This window comes from Augochlora pura, chromosome 7 (genome assembly GCF_028453695.1).
Source record: "Augochlora pura isolate Apur16 chromosome 7, APUR_v2.2.1, whole genome shotgun sequence".
NCBI classification, from domain to species: domain Eukaryota; kingdom Metazoa; phylum Arthropoda; class Insecta; order Hymenoptera; family Halictidae; genus Augochlora; species Augochlora pura.
Genome location: NC_135778.1, coordinates 15,105,932 through 15,126,732, shown reverse-complemented (window position 1 = coordinate 15,126,732; position 20,801 = coordinate 15,105,932). Strand labels below are relative to the sequence as shown.

Genomic DNA, 20,801 nt, shown 5'->3' with positions numbered 1-20,801 from the left:
TTTAATAGCTTTTCGTAAATTTCCGTCTACTTGTTTCTTTCGCCGCAATGGTGGACTTCGGATTACAACACGATCGGCCAGGGTACACATATTTTTATTGCCTTTTTGTTTTATTCACGTATAACTTACAACAATAATAATACATGTAATCGGTTCCGTATGTTCGCAAGAAAACTAAAAGGTGCAAATAGAAGTGAAAGTAGTAAGTACATTATTACACCGCTACGCCTTTTAAAATGTCACCGACAGCTATTTACACGCGTCGAGAAGCTAAAAAGGTGTTCGTTCGCGTTCGTCGTTCGCGAAACGAACACGTTCGAAATGCTTCGCGTGCGAGAAACACCACGAGATACACCGAATCGTCTTATCTACACAAAATGTTAATCTTAAAATCGAACGTCCGATCGCTCTTAATCAACGTTGCGTCGCAACAATTTCGATTGAATAAATTAGAACGTAACCAGAAACGGATTAGAGTGGCGTGAAAACGTTGTCGAGAGACGACACGGGGCTGATAGAAATTATTTCAATAAATACTTTGCCTGTCGTGACCGTAACAGTATGCTTAATTTCTAAAGCACGAATCGCCGTAGTCGGAACGACGGAATCGCGCGTGACAATCAGATAACTGTTTGGTAAAAAGTGTACGGTTTCGAAATCAATTATCGTTAATAATCTCATTGATTCGAGTTTTAAACGGTAGACAGCTGAGAAGCAGTCCTGACGCTTCTAACGCGTCCATTTCCGAAATTCATTATCTACTAACGCGCTCGCGAGCCTCCCGGGAACATGGCTTTGTTTCTCGATTATTTGTTCCAGAACGCAAACGCTTTCTGCACCCTCTCGTTGTGGGGTTTCGCAGCGGTCACGGGGACTGTGGGGTACGCGCGCTGCGTCACTGGATTTATGGTTGCCGGTGGTTTCGACGCTGCTGCCTCCTTTTCGAACAATTTCGCTGTGCGACTCACGTTGCCGGTTGGCACAAATTTGCTTCGGATCCGCCCAATTAGTAGCCGCGGGTCCTCAATTTCAGTGGAATCTAGAATCACGAACACGCGTATCACGATGCTGCGAAACAGTCCTCCGAACGGCTCTCGTTTAAGGAGAATCGGAGTTTTCATTGTTTCTGCGCGAATAATGTATCAGAATTCGAAAGAAAAGGTTTCTTATAACGACAAAAAGATGACTTTATAATTGGCAATTACTAATTGATTACTAAATTCTTTACGTATTTTTTCTTTGAAAATTTAAATTAAAATTAACTTTTAAATCTTTTCAAAGTGAAAACGTTATACAATCTCAATTACGGTGGATATAATAGACGCTAATAATAGAGACTAAACCGTGATCAATTTAGATTCTCCTTAAACCGATCGACTCAACTTTCTTAACCAGATTGATCGTAGCGTTCTTCCATAAGCCGTCGTCGTATTTTGACGAGACTGGCTAACAATAAATTGTTCTTTAAAATTCGAATAAAATTCCAATTTCTTCTCAATAATATTTAAGCATTCCAGTAAATTTAGGCATACAAAGAACGTCAATTTTCATGCTCTCACGCATCAAAGTTTTTTTTTTGTAATTACTATGATTGAGTTTACTCGAATGCCTGAATATTAATGACAAGAGATTAAAATCTTATTTCAATTTTAAAGAACAAAAAAATATATATATTTTTAATAAAAACCACAGGTGAAGCTCACAAAAAAAGCAAACACGCAAAAGACACACCTTCATGCCGATTAAATTCACGCGAAGCTTTGGTCACACCACTCATTGTCACAGCAACGGGGCTATTCTCCGACGTGTCGGCCATTTTGTCGAGAGTCTTGCGGCACTCGAGTCGTTTCGAAGCATCCTTCGCGTTCCCATTATTGTTCTCGCTGTCCTCTTCCTCTTTGATGGACGAAATACCGATCTCGTTGACGTGTTGCAGAGAAGCGGACAGATTCGACGAGCAATCGCCGATTCCCGAGTCGCGAGAATCACCTCTGAAGACCCTCCGATGTTTCTGGGACATTGAGCTCGTTTCTCGGTCCGGCTTCTCCTTCCGATCCCTCTCTTCCGAAATGATCTCATCTCGATCGACTTCCTTTTGAACGCGCAACGTCGAGAACGACTCGGAATTGCTGGCCTCGTCCTCGAGCTTCGACTTCGTCAGGAGCTTCTCTTGGACGCTGCTGTAGTCCCTAGTTTCCTCGTATTCCAAGCTGCTCAGGCCTTTCTCCTCGAAACGGATCGTTTTCAGGATCGACGTGTTCTCCTTGATCAGCATCGACTCCTCCGTTTGATAATCCGTGATCATCTCTATTCCCTCGCCGATCGTTTCCTTCGCAGAAACTAACTCCTCGGCGGAAACGGCCGTTCGGTCCACCGTCTCCTCGTGGTGGCCGGCGGTGTCAGTTTCCCGGTTCCCCTCGGTTTCAGTTTCCCATGAACACGATCTCGCGAGGTCCCTCGGAGGTTCGCTTTTCAAGCTGGACCCGTCAAGGTCCGACGACGCTTCAATCTTTCGACCAGCGTCTAACGTTTCCTCCGGAAAGATGCTCACCTCCGTCTTGTAACAGAAGGAATACACGTTTCGTTTCGCGGCGTCCGCCGCGCTCGGGCTCGTCTCGCTTCTGCCCTCGGCGACGTATTTTCCCGCTTCGTCGGCCGACGATCGATCCGCGTCGATCGTTCGCGGACACTCGATCGGACTCGACGATGGTTCCGATGTTGGCGACGACTCCACCGTTGCCGTCGGACTTCTTCTGTTGTTCGCCGATAGGATTGCCATTCTTCCCAGTGCACGGATGGCGTTTCCTGTTTTCTGTGGCAACAAACGGAAACACCCGCGCACACGATTTGGTCAAACCATGCTGTATTAGTGTCGTTATTAGGTGTCGCGCGTAATCGAAGCAAATGGGTAATATATTGTCTAAATGAACATCTTTCGAGAAAAGACACAAACTTTTTACGATCTACAAAATATTCTATAAAAGTATTCTATAAAATAATGCAATATTTAATATTGGCTTTGGATAACAAAATTGAAATATATGTAACACTTTTCAAAAGACAAGATTGTCAAAAATCCTGCTATCGTTGAAGCTAAAGCGACACTCTTCGTCAATTGTGCAAACAGAAAGCAATGCCACTGCGAACGCAACAAACATTTCCTTATTTTTCTTACCTGCCACTTTCTTCGTACGATGAATTTCTTTAATTTTTCCGTCGGCAAGGCTATTCTGCTCATAGCTTCTGTGTGCTGCGCCATCCAAGGGTGCTTCAGGCACTTCCTCGCCGACATTCGCAATCTACAAAACAGTCAGAATTATCAGAACTATCGAAATTTAATCATCAGAATTTTCCTAGAAACAAAACGCAGTTTCAACATTAATTTATATTCCTTGGAAGATGATAAATATAGACGAGCAACGACAGATAAGATTAATTAAAAATTGCCGCCAATCACGTACTCCTTTCGCTTGACAAGTAAACCGCTAATGAAGTCCTTGGCGTCGTTCGATATCGCGTCGAATGCTTCGTCTTCCAGGTCGTAGTCCGCCCGCGTAATGTTGGCGAAGGTTTCGGCGTCGTTGTCGCCCATGAACGGTGACAGACCGGTCAACCTGAACGATTAAAGCATTGCTTAACGTCCGGCAAACCCCTTGGCTCAATGGAATACAATTCTCTTAATCCGTCAGACACTCACAGAACGTAGCATATTACACCGACGCTCCACATATCCGACTCGGTACCAATCGGCTCGTAGCTTATGATTTCCGGTGGAATGAACTCCGGCGTGCCGAACAGCACTCTGATCGGTGTGTCCGGTTTTAGAGTTTGTGCGAGGCCGAAGTCAATCAGCTTGATCTGATGGGACGTTCGTGTTCTACACATTATGTTCTCCGGCTGTGCACAGTTTTCAAAGTGGAATTGTGAGTGGACGAAGAAAATGTTCTCGCAAACAATGACTCGCGTTTATATTCGGACATCTTTAACTAACGATAATAATTTTAAACGAAACGTTTTGTAGATCTTAGTAATTTATAAGCATTCTGAACACTTATTTTATTTCCATTTATTTCTATTTGTTTCTTTTTTTATTCCGTTTGACAAGGTGTCCGAATATTAAGCGAATCACTTTATAATTTCAGTAACACTTCATTTCACCTTCAAGTCCAAATGAACCACTTTATTCTGGTGCATATACTCGACGCCTTCGCAGATTTGTCTCATAAATAGTATACTGTCCCTCTCGGTCAGCGTGAAATCATCGGCAACGACCCGCTCGAATAGTTCGCCACCAGAAATGCTGCGAAAAAGAATTTATGATGTTCGATTAATACAGAATACGATCGCCGATGAATAAGAAACTAAAATACGTCGAAGAATTTCGACAACTGCTTACTATTCGGTGATCATAACGATCTCCCGAGGACTCTCGAAGGCAGCGGCCAGAAGAAGAAGCTTCGGGTGCCTCAGCATGTTCATAATTCGAACCTCCTCCCTCACTTGTTCCCGATCCTTGGTCTTGATAGTCCTGACGAACTTAGCAGCGAAACTCGTTCCAGATGATTTTTCGATGACTCTCCTGACGGTGCCGTATCGTCCTTTGCCGAGCTCTTCCAACACCTCGTACCGGTCGGCAAACAGGTGTCCACCTTCCATTTCGACCACTCGAGCTTCGAACGGTGGCTCGAATTCTTTTGGAAAAATATTATAGTTTAATAAAACATATTCTGTTACTCGGAAAACTGATCGTCGTGCACTGATTGATTTGTCATACATCATCACGGATTTTGAATGAACTACATTGACTCGAGCATGAAAATCTTAATAATAAATGAGATAAAACTCACTTATCGTTATCATAGAATACCTTCATCGATTTCGAATGTCCTTTTCATAATTCTATCAGTATAAGCTATTACATTATACCGTTGACTTGCACTCAACTAATAACCCGAGTTCATTTGTCGTCCATTACATATCGTTCGCTACGTCACAGTCCATTACCGCAGTTTCTGTTCAAGTAAATTAGTCATTGAAGTCATATTAGTCATTCAGGTCCACTTTCCTTTTAATGCGTCGTTATTATATCTCAAGTTTCCACAAAACCGCGTAGTCTTACACATCCTTGCGAGCAGGCTTATTCTCAGTAATTTTTCTTTTTCATTCAAATCTAGTTCTTTAGCACCAGAGTGGAAGTTAATTGCTATTAATATATCGTCGTTATCCCTTGAAGGTTTAAATCTCGCAATTTACTAATTGAAATGAACAGTTTGAATTTTCCTTTCTTTAGAAATATTCGTATACATACTTTACGATTATAAAACATTTCTTGACAGGCTCAGATGGGAATTTTTCCGAATAAATAACTTTCAATACTATGAAGCATTCAAGATTGATCCTGTTTCTATTACAATGATAATGCTGAATTGCTCAAGTTGTATGCAATATTGTATCTGAATTATTCTTGCTCGAATCACTGTATTCGCTCACAGAAAAGTCCTACAGCAGCCGAATCACTTGTCGAACGGAACCGCATTAGCAATCCGCTGGGAAGACACCTCAAGCGTTCCTGTTTTTTACCTTCTTCGTCATCGCATAATTGCGTTTCCCCTTCCTTCGGAATTCTGACGAACTCCGACTCGTTTCCCGGCTCGCTGACCCCGTGGATGTTCTCCGCTCGAACGCGGAATCGATATTTTTCGCCCGGCTCGACGATATCCATTCCGGAAGAGTCTATCGTGTGACTGAGGGAATAACAAGACTCTGTGACGGTGATCCAGTCGTTTTCGCCTGCGTGATTCATCTCCACGGTGTAGCCGGTCACTGTGCAGCCTCCGTCGTACGGGGACGATCTCCAATTGATGGTGGTTGTGCCCGGAGAACAGCACACGCTGGGAACACCTGCTGGAGGGTCCGGTGGTCCTGGAGAATTAAACAGAAATTGAATCAGAATTTGAATCGCTCTTGTTAGGAGAATATATATTAATATATTTATCATATAATAAATAAATTTTCATATAATATTATATGATATAATGTATTTTATATAATAAGTAAATTTATAATATATTATTATAAATATATTAATATATTTATCTCGTCAAGAGAAACGCGGACTCCTTCGTGAATTAATTTGTCGAAAATTAATTTAAGAATATTATGAGTATTTCGAAAAGGTGAAAGAAATTTCGGTCTTCATATTTTCGAATGCTAATTCTGAGACAAGAATTACGAACTGTTCAGTAGCGAACTTTTTGCAACACTGCCGACAGACAACATTCACATTACTTTTTAACAGATTTAGAAAACCGAATAACACCGGTCGTTGATCACCACAATGGTTTCACTTTTCCTAGCGGCATAATTCAGACGTAATTACCCTCAATTAAATATGAAAGAATTACAATGAAGAAATTTCTCACAAATTAATGAAGCAAATCGCTATAGTTTGTCCAGGATCTTGCTACTAATGACCCCAGTCAGTGACTGACGATGAATACGTTCGAAAGAAACAGAACACACATACACGGACGCACGCACGCACGTGGTCATTACACAGTGTTGCGGCTAGCTCCTTTTTTCTTTTCTAACCGCCGACATGACGAGTTACATGAATGCTTTAACGAGTCACGGTTCATTTCGAATCGTAAATAAGAATTATTGGAGCACTGTTTATCGCCAACTGGGTTCTGCGAAGCTAGAATCGATAATTTTCAATCTCGGAAATTCTGTCGAAGCAACTCGTAGATCATTTTACCGAATACATAATAATGTTGGATTTTTCTATCGTTCAAATTATTTTATATATTCTAAATTATTTATGTATAATATTTAATTATAATATAAAAACCAATGCAAAAATATCATGCTTCAAATATGGTAATTTTGTTGTGTTTGACGTACAAATGATTTCCAAATTTGTTTACTTGTTGAAAAGAAACGAAACAAAAAATACACACGCGAAAAATAATATTAAACTGTGAAACGCATCTGACATATTCTTCGCTACTTCGCTACTGCGTATTTTTCGAATCAGATACCCAATCATCGACACGATTATATGTTACATTCTAGACAAAAATATGTACATAATTACACCTGAGATTATTTCCTCGTCGACATACGATTGTACGACGTTCCATACTACCTGCATTCGGTGCAAGAAAATTCAACGAGTGCTCCACTTATCGAACGATTTACTCGGCCCCGAAATTCTCTGTGAATACCGACGACGAAAGCGTTGTTCCACAGTTAGAGAAACAATTAGCGGACCAATTATCGCCGGCACTAAACAACGCGTGGAGGAAGTTAAAGCCCGGAGTGTGTAGAAGCAGCGGGAGAGACCGGTGACGCAGCGTCATTCAGATGATGACTGTTCCCTCTAAGGAGCTGCTGTTTCAGTTAATTCTTCGCGAGGATGTTCGTTTTAACGCGGCAGGATCAAGATCGAATTACCCATCCTCGGCTCCGATTGAACTCCGTTCTCGTGCTCCCCTCGGCTAATTAACACTAAACCTACCACGGTCGAGCCACCGGTTCCTTATTTAAAACTTCTTGGAAGAATTAAGACATTTTCGTGAAAAATGATCGCATAAATTACATTATTGGACAACTGCTATTACAAAATAAATTATAAATTATAAATTATAAATTATAAATTATAAATTATGAATTATAAATTATAAATTATAAATTATAAATTATAAATTATAAATTATAAATTATAAATTATAAATTATAAATTATAAATTATAAATTATAAATTATAAATTATAAATTATAAATTATAAATTATAAATTATAAATTATAAATTATAAATTATAAATTATAAATTATAAATTACAAGTTACAAATTACAAATTACAAATCGTACATGATAAATGATAAATTGGATCTTTTCACTGTTGTTGGGCAAAGCAGGCCAGTTAATTTTACTGTTTGGTAGGTTTAGTGTTAATCACGTTAGTCCGATGAGCGTCGGGATGGTTGCGTTTCGGCGATACCGATCGGCATTCTAAACTCTTTGAACGGATATATCAAGTTCCACTGGTTTGCACGCGCGCTTCCTCGCCACTGTTCCTCGGTCTATCGTTGATCCCGACGACAGAGGAAGAACCAGACAGATGCTTGGTGGGGGCGCAAAAGACGCACGGGAAGGAGGAATTATTGCGCGACACGTCACGTGAGACTGTCGCCAGCCTTGTACATAAGAAAAGGAACTGGACCGTGTGACACGCGCGCTTAGACACGTGGAACAATGGGTGTCTCGTTCCGAATCGCGTTTGCACAAACCCGGGAGACTCGAGACGCGCCATGGAAATAGGGCGAACCGATCGGGACTCCGCAGGCTTTCGATCGTTGTTAAACGTTTCGGGAAACATTCGACGTAGAAGATATTTTGCGATCGTGTTCTGTTGAAGAACAGAACACTTGACCATATCATGCGAAATGGCTGTCCTGAAGGGGTGCTTTCAATTTATTATATTATTGAAATTTTTATAAATGACATTTCCTGTAACGACGAGTATACTCGTCAAAAGCAAGCAATCGGTTAAAGAGCCGAATGACTGAGAAAGCACTGGCGAAGTCTCGCGCGCACGCGGAATCCAGAAAGATAAATTAATTAAGCCGTCAGTAATTTTGACACCGCGGATTATTTTTAGTTCGGCGCGAGGAGGCAGATGTTCGGTTCGTACCACATGCTCACCAATGTGGAGGACGCCGAGGCAAAAGTTTAAACGCGTGATGTAAGACCACTTGTTGCAAAGCTCTGTAAACAGTAATCGTTTCCCAGTGTTCATTGCCCGTATCTATATAGATTGTTTGAACGGATGCTCCGTCTCTGCTCGAGACATTTACATAATAGATATCCAGTGGTTCGTTTGATTCGCGGACCATGTACATATACGTATACATACATACCACGTGGAGAGATTAATCGGTTCTATTGGGTTGTTAGGAAACACGTTTTTCCGTGCCCTTTTGCAGATCGTGCGAAATTGACAAAAATTCTGACGAATATTGTTAACGTAATTATTGGCATTCTATAGTTGAGATTTTGCAAAACTGAGTAGGTTGAAAATAAAATTCAAACATTTTCAAATTAGAAAATGAATGTCGCCGACTGCGAATGTTTGTCTATCTAAAAACAATTGCACAAAGTGATTTAATTCCCGATGTTCCATTTAATTCTACTGATCTTCGTAGAAAGTGCTTGATGAAAATTGTTGTAAATATGATTGTGTGATGTTTTGCGCATTGCGTACCCTCGACAGCAACGCTGAAGCATCGACGGTCCTTTCCCAACTTATTTTCAACAGACACCTCGTACTTTCCGGCGTTATCAGCAGTGACATCATCTGATATTAAACAAGAAACACCTCCGCCGTACGTGATAGCAGTTTTCCTGTCTGCTGAAAGTTCTCGTCCCTTCGACAGAAATGTATTTTCATTAGTGGACGCCGACCTTTAGAATTACAGTTCAGTATTCTAACAAGTTATATTGTAGTATCATATAATACAGTATCATATAGTATGGTATAATAGAATAAGTTACAGAACCCCAATTAGCCTAGAAACTATGCGAAACAGTCATACTGCGTTCGAAGATAGAATTTATCATATTCTAATCGGTCGAAGTAATCGGACAGCTATCGTTCTTGAATTTTTATTGATTAGGTCTCTCAAGGCGCGCAACACGAGAACAGAGGTCTCTCTGTACGAGCCAGTAATCGTATTAATAGAATCAAGTGATTCTATTAATACGGAGTCTTTCTTTCTCTTTTGAAATATCGCGAGCATTTTTCAAAACGCAGCTATTAGATCATCGAACAGGCGAACTGATTTTGCTGCTGTTCCTAACAATTGCGCGTTGTTTAGAAAATCCCATGTTGCATTTGACGATCAAAGTTAACGAGCAAAGTGTCACAGAATTCCAAGTCAGGACCACCGAAGTGCGAATTATTGAAAAACGTTTCGACCTACGCTTACCGCTCGAAGCCATTTGACTTGGGGTTCCGGATGGCCTTGATAGCTGACTCTGAGGACTACCCTGTTCCCTCTGAACACGGTGACGTCGGCAGGCACCTTCACAATAGCGGCCGCTATAAATTGATCGATTCGTTCGTTGAGTCTCTCGGTAGTCTCGATTAGATCCTGCGCGTTGGGAGCTGCAGGCTCTTCGGGTTCCTCTTCGGCATACTCCATAGACATGATCGGCGTATCGTCATATTTTTCGCAGTTATCGCGGACCTCGTTCGAACTGGTTTCGGTGTTCCAAGTGCCAGGATCCGCCGTTATCGGCTTCATTAAGCACGGCTCCTTGCGATGGTTTCTCAGGAGGAATTTTGCGTCGGTCTTGTCCGATGGTTTCGCGAGCAGAGCACGCTTCGCCGCATCGGCTTCTTCGTCGGACGACAATGAGTTCTCGACTCGATCTCGCGGAGGTCTCTTGGCCGAACGAGCCCCGCTATTTCTCGTCTTCTTCGGGTCGGGATCTTTCTTATCGTTCGCCTCGTTTTCCTTTATTTTTCTCGAGCCGAGCAACGGACTGGGCGGTACGTTCCTCCTCGTGGAGGAAGGGGACGGTCGTTTAACGTCCGAAGTCGAAGACTTTAACGGCAACGAGGATGATCTGGCTCGCATCGGCGACTCGGGTCGCTGGCGTCGTGGAGACGAGGCCACCTCTCTTCTCGGTTTCTTCACCGAATTGCTGCGCTCGCAGCTGCCCGGTTTTCGGATCTCGATCAATCTGCAGGACTTGTCGCGCGTCACGGCCAAGTCAGCGAAATTCCGATGCGATCGTTTCAATCGCAACTCCGCTGTGCAACTGATCGATGGACCTTTGCCGATCACGGATGCCGTGCAGCGAATTTCCCCGGTATCCCGCGACGACACGTTCTGTATCCTCAGTATGCTCACGTTGTCGTCTTTCTCGACCTGCGCCAATAATAGTTCTCTGTCATTTTTCTCCGAATTTCTCTCGCATTTTTTCACATGTATACAGGGTCTCCCACTTAAGTTGGCTCGTGAAGACTCTCGTAGACGCGTGATTAAAGACAAAAAACAAGCTGACTCGTGTCCTTTGGTATTTGTTTAACGCGTGGCCATTTTCAAGGTTATATTTAGGTCATCTTGCTTTTTCTTTTCTGCATGATAAGCCTATATTTTTGATTGTATTATTATAATATATTATTTTATTATACATACCTTACACCTTGGGATTTCTTTAACGTCCTTTCCATTAATGGTCCACGTGATTTCCATGGGCTTTCCGCATTGTATTCGCGCGCAGAAGCATGCGGTCTCTGCTTTCGAGGTGAAAACAGACACTGGAGTTTTGGTGAACTGCGGCGCCAGCTTTGGAACGCCTTTGTAATCTGATCCCATACAGATAACGTATATTTTTCTTTGTTAATTAATTGTTTTCTGTGCCGATTGGAAAAATGTAGAAACTACGCTCTCTCTCTCTCTCTCACACACACACACCCACGTCCACAAAGCTTTCCCCTATGCAATAATATTATGATTACGACGAGCAATAATTCACTTTCAAATTGTTATCTGGGTAAAAATATGTATGCATATAAGAAAAAAGATATACAAAAAAGGTCGTTCAGGAATGTAACGCAAATATTAGCAGACACATTATGTAAAATGACAAGCGTCGATATTTCATCCGGTCACGTGACGGAATTAATTATCATTTCATTTGCGAATTATCAGTGATAAGAAGATTCTACTCGCTTCGCGTAGGACTAGTATAATATTACAAGTAGACTATGGAAATTCTGCGTTTATGGCAAAAGCGAGTGGGTATAATGTAAAGCAGTGGAAAGATTATAACAGGCTAAGAACGTTGATGCATGTATTCGAACTCGTTAACGCTTAGCCAACCGAACGGAGAGGTCTCCCCGTTTTAAATTAAGTCATTTGATGTTTCATTCGGTCATCTGCGCTAATCAGTATTATAATTTCTAAATTTATTTTTTCTTAGGTATTAGGTATTATGCAAGGGTTTAAAAGAATTTCTGTTGGCACATGGATACCTTGGACAGCAAAGAGGCCAGTGGAAGAGGTCTCCCCGAAATTGTTACGAACGTGACATGTGTACTCTCCGGCATCTTGCGGAGATACGTTGGACAATCTAAGAGCGACTCCACTGTCGCCGTATATCACGTACTTATAATAATCATTGTCAGGCACTTGTCGACCATCCTTTAACCAAACGACTGTGAAGGGCGGAGTACCTGCAAACATCATTTACATTATATCTTATATCATGGTTCATATTATTATCCATGGTAATTAATGTCATTTTCTTTTATTTTTTTTGACCTTGTAACAATGTGTTTGAATATGTAAATATTAAATGAATAATAACAATAAAAAACGTTAAAATTAATATTGTTCGAAGAAATTTCTAAGTAGTTTGTCGGAACATTGTGCTGCGGTGTTTACTGGTTTACAGTACCCGTAAGTCTCGCCTGTAGCTCGTAACAATGACCCTCCATGACGATTGAATCCTCGGCGAGCGACTGCAGGAACGTTGGCGGGTCTTTGTCGCAAGTGGACGGGTCATGGGGGTCAAGAACAGTGACCTGCAGCAAATCGAATGAACGATACGTGAGATGATTGCGTGACGAACAATAAACATCGAGGACAGGTGATGATTAGGCTAGGGCTAATTGCAAGTTAGCCGGTTACCTGGCACGTGTTCTTCGTCGAGCCAAGGACGTTCGTTGCCACGCAGGTGTATTCGCCCGCGTCGCTCGCTTTCACTTTTGAAATGTCAATTTTCGCGGTATTCCCGTCGAAGTACCGTTTTATTCGGCTCGATCGTTCCAACGGTCGTCCGTTTCTGCAACGCGAACCATTTTACGCGTCATTCGAGCGATCCAACGTCACAGCAGTGGTGGTAGCAACATCGGAAGCCATAACTTCTGGTATAGGCGATTTTAAATGGTCACGACAGGATTGCGAGTGTTCATGCAAATCTCGGTTTTATGGATCGGTTTGGAAAAACGCGAACTGCGCAGAGATTTATCACCGCCGTTCCGAGACTTCGTTAATCGGCTTTGCCGTTTAAAACCATTTCTACCAATCGGTTTCAGAGGATACTTTTCAAAATTTAACTTGAAATTATTCTCCAAGTTGAATTATTTCTCTGCAACTGTTTATTTTGATAATTACTAGATCCATTTATTCATATTTACTACTTTGCGAATAATAGATTTGCACCCTCTTTCTGTTATCTAATCTGAGAAAATTCGCCGAATGCAAAGGATTATTGTAAAATGATAAGAACGCGGATTTGCATAAATGACTTCACGATCAGTCGCACGTGTATCACCTGAACCACGTTGGCGTTGGACTCGGCGTTCCCCTGATGCCACAACTAAGTTGCAATTTGCTATTGATTCTGGTCGTAGAGTCCAAGAGGCTTCGGCCGAAAGATGGATACGTCCTAGGCGAGGCGCTTCTGGTTCTTATCGTTCGAGAAACCGGCCCAAGCAATTGACGATCTTTCGGAATAAAATTACATTACTAGAAATTACCGACATTTCAATATTCATCGCTGCTAATTACTCGGTGATAAGTTAAGCTGTCAGTAATTACGTTATGGGGGTGGTACTATAGTATAGTAGCAATGAAAATTCGGTTATCGCGTTGGAAGAAAGTTTCTAAAGCATTTCCATACTTATCACTTCCAAGCGAGCACTGGACTCGATACGGCCATAATCATTCTCCACGGTGACCCTGTATAATCCCGCGTCCTCTTGTGTCACTTCGACGATCTCCAGTATCTTGACGTCGTCTCGTTCCTTTATGGAGACCCTTGCGGTAGGCGTAACGGCTAGGCCATTTTTGTCCCATTTCACCCACGGTGTGGGATGGCCGACCACAGCGCATTGGAATCGCACGGTTTCACCTTCCTCGACCACCCGATTGTGCGGCACCGCGTAAAATTTCGGTGGGCTGATCTTCGGCCGTCTCGACGTCGATCTACTTCGCGGCAGCAGCTGCGGAGACCTCAATTCTCGACCGTCTGGGCAAAAACATCGGCCTCGTTTACTTAGCTATTTAATTATTTAGCTATTAAGTTACTTGGTTATTTAGTTATTTGTACACTTAGCTACGTAGCTACTTAGCTACTTACCCATTTTGCCATGTATCTAGTTAACAACTTACTTACTTAGCCAAGTAACTGTTTAGCTATTTAGCTGCCTAACTACTCTAGCTTAATAGTCAATTGTCATATTCAAAGAACTAATTTCTGCACCGAGCAGATCGAAATAAAACAGAATGGAGTTACTAGGTTTCAATAAAATCTGCGTTAATCCACTTACGCGAAATCGCCGGAGACAAGCTCCTGATCGGCGTAGATCTCGGTGTCGATCTCGGCGTGGATCCCGCTGACAACAGACCCACGGGCCTCGTCAGTCTTTGGCTCAACACGTTTTCCTTTCCCTCGGGCACTGAAAACGGAAAGCGTTCGATTGGCTAAGATCAGTTTTGCGCGCCCGCACGTGCTAAAAACACAGGTGTTTCTCGTCGCGCATCACTTAGTTGTCAGTGTAGGCAGAGATCAGGTTCCTTATCACGAAAACTTTTCATCGAACCGGCGACGTGGGTGTGACCCGACCGATTTGCATCGAGCACACGATGATAATAATTATAAAAAAAAAAGAACCACGCATCGGCAGCGAATGCCGCGGAGCTATCAACACCGTGTGCCGCTTTTTCCGCAATCAGATCCACCGTATCGGGCGGACATAATTTATATAGAAAATTACCATCCACTACTAGGCACGCCGACGTGAATGCTTTCCCAAGGTCGTTGTATGCCACGCAGGTGTACTCGCCCTCGTCCTCCGGGTATACATGCTGGATGTTCAGACGCGCAGTTTCTCCGTCGAACTCAGCGGAGAAGTCGCCACCCATAGGAAGTATCTGCTTAGGGTGCATTCGTTAATGGATGCGTTCGTTAATCGATCGATTTCAGGACAAATTCTCGACCAACGCGAGAGCAAGTGATCTTTACAAATTCTGTTTTATGTACTACAATTATTAGCTCTCCTTCAGCTTTACGAAACTCTTATATTCGCTTTCTCGAATTATTTAATTTTTCATGACTTTTTAGGCTTAGAAGTGGAATATCCAGATGGCAAAAATTAATATTTTCGACATCTGCTATTCTTCATCTATAACACCCTCTCCGTACACGTTGCAGATGTCCAGAGCTGCTTCGGCAGCTCTTAGCTCTCCTTGCAATTTCGACAATTTTAATTTCGCGTAACAATCCAGGATCTAGCGATGCCCATACGTTGCGCAAACAATTGTCAGCGCTCACCTTTCCAGCGCGTTCCCAGCGGACCAATGGCGGCTCGGGTGTGGCGTGAACTTTACACTCAAGGGCGACGGCGTCTCCGTCGCAGCATCTCAGATCCCGTAGATCTCTCGTGATCTCCGGCAGGCTCAGTACTTTCCTGTGGATCAAAATTGACACTGATCCAATCGGCCCAGAGACTCCCGTCGCGTAGCTATTAGCGAAAGCTGTCAGCCGTCAGCGTTTTAGCTGTTTCGTAGATCGCAAACTCGTTATTCGAGATACCGACTTACCCGTGAGTGATACCCGATTTCTTCATCTTCTCCTCTTTGCCTTGACCTGCGAACATAATCGTTCCTTTGTCCAATCGAACTCGTCTAGTCGTTTCCATAGCTTAATCACGACCATATAGCGTCCACTCACCTTTCGCGTAGATCTGCAACGAAATCACAGCCTTCGCATCCCCATGGCAGTTGCGCGCTATCACGGAATAGGTCCCCGTAAAATCGAGTTTCGCATATGGTATTTCCAGCCGGTACTGGGGCCCTTCGCCGACCAACCGGAAGTGCGGCGCGTCCCGGTAGTAGTCAGGCTGCGAACAAATATTTATTCAATGTTTCGAGAGAGTGAACAATTTTATTTTCATTAATCTTAGATTGATCTCATTCGCCGAACCCATTCAATTTCACTTGAAGTAAATTCTACTGAAAATAGAGCACATTGCTATTGCCAGAATGATTAGAAAAAATCTATGAAACTTACGCTCTAATTATAGATCAATTAATAATGCACCCTTTCGAAAATATACAACTGAAATTGCAAATTAATCGTCACAGTATTCTCTCGTTAACCATGCCAACCAGTTACGAGAAGAATGCTTTTCAAGTTTTAAACATGGAAAGTTACCAACTTAATAAATTATTACGATTTCCAGGTTAACATCTGACACAGAGATATCTAAACTATCGAGCATTAAGATTCTGTAAGAAAGCGATCTTTCTCGTCGAGGCAATTCACCGGTGAAGTGTCTCGAGTGGTAGCGTTGCCGAAGAGCCCTGTGATCGAGCATGTCTGGTTGCTCTTATCGAGTGATTTCGTGTTCGTGCGAGCCGTTGTTGCGTACACGCAACTTTTTATCGCTGACAATAATAACAGGTAACCCGAGTGCGTGCGTCAAAAGCGGCGAGAGCAAAAGCCGCCTCTCGGATCCACCGAGGTGAAAAGTGAAACACTGCGAAGTTTCAAGACTGAAACGTTTACCCCGTTAACGGGAGCTGATCTCGAACAGCGACCTCGACCCGAATTCCGCTATTTCCGTGACTCTCACGCCCACATCGAGGTCATCGTTTCTGACTCGACCAAAAAACACCGCCATTGTTTCCGACCGGGCTCCTTCGATTCGCCCGACAACTGCGTTGTTCGTCCTTTTCACCAATTAGAGCCTTCTGTCATATACAGTGACTCACATTAACCCTTCGCGGTCGTATGTCTACTCTCAGCTATTAATTTCTTTTATCTTTTTTATTATTAAATATTATGTATTATTATTCGTTCAATGAAAATTAATTCCGATCAGCATGACACCATGAATCAGTCTATTAGGTCATAATTGGAATGACGTTGTGAGATTTTCCTTTAATTTTGAATGATAAAAAAACGAAAGAAATTAATATAATTCATAGATGGGATTAAAAGCTGTGCTAGATAGATAGAGAAAAGTGATGGGAGAAGGAAGGACAGTGATAAAAGTGAGATGAGAAACGTCTTCGACGGGGCTCTAGTCCATATAGGGAGCGAAAGTTGAACAGATCGCTTCAGACTGATCTCGTTGTTCGTATGACACGAGTGTGAACGCATATTACTGTTTTTTCATTAGTAATTTCAGGTCCCTTCCAGACACGCCTTCGTTAAACCCTCGGAAATTAAGGTCACCCGGGAAGAGAGGCTTGATTGTTCACTGAACATTATATCATATATATATATATATTGCTTTATTGTGAATGATCCAGAAAAATCTTCTGTTCGGATCGTGAGAAAAATCTCATCGTTCAATGTCAATAAAAATAAGAAAATCAGAAAAACAAAAATATCTGCAGTGTTTATATTCGAATTTGGTGTCTAATTCTTTTGTTATTTTTCTCTTTCTTTCCGTCTTATCTTTTCTTTATTATTAGCATTTATTAAAATTATTCCAAGTTGGTTAATAAAGGCGGAACGAACTATGCACGGGGAGGGTTGAGAGGGGGATGATCGGCTCGAGATAGCGCGACGGAACGCGGCGAGAATTCGTTAGTGATCGATAGCGGAATAAAGTTTTCAGGATCTCTAATGCTCGAAAAATCGATTGGCGACATAATGGACCTTCTGAGAGCCATCTGTCTTTCACCTGTCACACACCAGGACTGTTCGCCTACGATGAAATTTATGCGGACGACACTTCCCGTTACGGGCGAGAAGCGCCATAAAACGAGGCAAAGCCGGCTCCGCGCAAGGACTTGCTGCAATGTCATCGTATAATCTATATTTACTCGCGTCGAAACTGATTGCAGCGGCAAAAAATCTGTTAAACATTGCGCGCGCACGGACTTCGTGCGACTTTGAAAACCTTGCGGTGATATCTTCCTTCGATTTTCAATTCTACGCTTCTCGAGGGACGCTTGTTTACGAATGAACAGTCAGAGTAGGCGATTATTCCGAGTTCTTTCGAATAAATATTTATCGAAATCCGAATAAATTTTAAATTATTTTATCTCATTTATTCGCGTAGATTATATTCGCACAATTCTTTATTAGAATAAACTATTCGAACGGAGACTGTTCTATTAACTCATGCGCAATAAGATTTATCGTATAAATCTTTAATCATTTATTCTAGCGCAATAATTACGTAACTGTTCTATTATCCGAACACCGGGAACTCAATCTTAGATAATCGAACTCTTAAAGACAGCAAAACGAACGCTTATAAATCCTTCAATAAATAAATATAAATTAAATTGAAATAATAATAAATAAATATAGATAAATTTTATACAAACGCGCATTTAAATTTCATTATAAATTTATATAACAGTTTAAGTTTTTCTATTTTAAGTACATTCATCTCTAGCTTCTTAGCCCCCTAAAAAGTTCCATTATTCAAGAAACGAATTACTTTGCAACTCAATTTAATAATAATCTATTTCCCACGAGACGCGGAGTGTTTGAGAGCATTCTTTCAGCGAGTGTTAAGCGAGGAGAGGGGCAGAAAGGGATCAAAGTGATCCAGAGTTTTCGTTCAGCGGGAGTCCTGTCGCGAAATCAGCGCGCGTTTTTCCTGATTTAGCAGCCGCAGCTGCAGCTACGCGAAAACAAACTTGGACGTATTTGGCGGCCCCGTCGCGTCGCGTCTGCTCCGACCGACGGGGCCGAACGAGAGAGGAGACTCGGCCAACATTACGGTGAACAGGCGCCGACATTAGTGTGCACGCATTGGCCACTTTGATGGTCGCCCTAACGAGCACCGTAGCGATCGCCGCGCCGGAGTGACTCACATCGGGGAGATCAGAACTTTGAGGTCTTGGGGCCCGATTCCGAGGATCGATGATATATCAATAAGATCCGGACGAGTCTTACTCGACGCCGAAAATTCAATAATATGATTTTATCGACACCACCATTTCTGTTATTTACATAATCAATAATTTTAATAATTTGTATATTCAATTTTTGTCAGTGAGTATATATGATATACTGTAAGATATGCTATCAGCTATGCATATTATTAGACTGCGAATTTTTCAGCCTATTTATTATCTACGATAGCCTGCTACTATAACTATTATAACTTGCTTCTTCTAGCATGCGCAATTTCAAATGACAAAGAGATTGAACGAAATTAATAATGCGAGAGTACAATTTTTAGTTGATTAAAATTGCTTATTTCATATAAAAATCCGCAGTTGTTGGATTACCATGACAATATAATTTACCCATTACCCGAAGCAATTAAAAAATCAATAAAATTATAAAAATATCTACATACGGCTTCTATTTCAAGCTTATTTAAACTAAAGTTAGAAAACCTAATATTATATATATGACAATATATACTTTCTGTTTTAAGAGAAGGACAATGGTGGGTATCGTAGTTAAATTATCGGCAATACGAAAGAAAAATTAGCAGATATTTTTCGCTTAGACTTACGCATCGAGTACATCCAATAGTGTAACAGTGCCCCAGACGGTTCAACGAATAAAGATGTCACTGTCCCGACTACGTTCCGAGGGAATATTCGTCGCAAACGGAATAGGAAATCTCCATGTCACCATGAGGATCGCGAGGGAGATCGGTTGGAGGACGAGAGACGGCTGTACGTTCGCCAAAGACACGCGACGACTGTTTTGCCGGCCGTACTTTTGCAGTAGGTACCGATCCATCGACGAAGAAAGCCGACTTCGTTCAGGAAAAGTGGGGAGCCCTCTTCTCTGCACACTCTTTTCAATAATGCAGATATCCACCGGCCATGCGGATACCATATACCGCTTGATTTTCCGGTCACCGGTCACTTCCGGTTGCCGTTTCGACTTTCCGTCAACGAGAGTACGAGAGCCTGTTAACGCCGCTTCTACCAAGCGGTGTCAAAAGACACATTTCAAATTTTGAAAGTATAATCACACTTTTGATTCATTTTATTTTGGATAATTTTTAAAAAATCGGGCGTACCGAAATTATAGCATACGATTTCGAATACCAAGCATAGCAGGGCCATCAGTCGCGCAAATGACGTCGTCGCATTCAAAGGTAATGCTGTTTCGTATTCTGTATTCGTTGCTAACGCGTGTGACGTTCACCGTACACTCTCGAGAACCGTTTGAAAGGGCTCAGATAGTCGCGCGTATGGAATACCATTTGTTGAAACTGTATCTGTCACAGCTCTCGCTGTTCAATGAAAATAATTTAAATAATATCTACAAAGGGCACAGCCGATTAAGATGGTCAAAACTGCCCTTAGAGGTTTCTCAATGAGTCATACACCGTTCGATAGCTGACCAATAAAAACTCATCTGTGTAAAATTTTAACCCTGTAACTTGTCCGTGAGAATGTGACATTTTTACCCGCATTTGCTGAAGACGGAAAGCTTAGAAGCAAAATTAATGAACTGTAATCTAAAGAATGTTAAACAAAGCCGTAATGGCGAACATATGTAGTTAGAGAATGGATAAAATGGGAGATACTACAAAACTATCTTTGTATGTATGTTGACTTAAATATTTTTCAAATGTTAAAAAAAATTTGTTTGAAACATTACAAACATATTTGTAAAGTCATTTAAATAAACCATGTGATATAGAATTGGAAAAATAAAGTGTGTTTTACGAAAAAAAAACTTAGCCTCCGACGGGATTTGAACCCGAGCCCAGCAGAACCGAAATCGTACGCTCTAACCATCGCACTAACCGATTGAGTTGTAATGAGCGGAAACATTTCA

At 41.8% G+C, this 20,801-nt stretch overlaps 1 protein-coding gene across 2 annotated transcripts; it reads right to left on the bottom strand.

Moving 5' to 3' along the window:
- Positions 1-78: 78 nt before the first annotated feature.
- Positions 79-15,886, bottom strand: LOC144473370 (myosin light chain kinase, smooth muscle-like). 2 transcript variants are annotated; one of them, XM_078187181.1, is made up of 21 exons: positions 15,753-15,886; positions 15,623-15,668; positions 15,354-15,489; positions 14,797-14,953; positions 14,350-14,478; positions 13,701-14,048; positions 13,353-13,524; positions 12,707-12,860; positions 12,474-12,600; positions 12,049-12,249; positions 11,210-11,379; positions 9,992-10,939; positions 9,268-9,430; positions 5,581-5,922; positions 4,397-4,691; positions 4,159-4,300; positions 3,698-3,897; positions 3,462-3,614; positions 3,176-3,299; positions 1,732-2,812; positions 79-1,039 (listed from the first exon to the last, which is right to left on the bottom strand). In XM_078187181.1, exons 2-21 carry the CDS (start codon positions 15,646-15,648, stop codon positions 807-809), a joined length of 5,301 nt encoding a protein of 1,766 aa, XP_078043307.1. In that variant the 5' UTR covers positions 15,649-15,668; positions 15,753-15,886; the 3' UTR covers positions 79-806. The 2 variants fall into 2 exon arrangements, with proteins under 2 accessions (XP_078043307.1, XP_078043308.1); XM_078187182.1 differs by lacking the exon at positions 1,732-2,812 and having other exon boundaries at positions 875-1,039.
- Between the last annotated feature and the right edge of the window lie 4,915 nt (positions 15,887-20,801).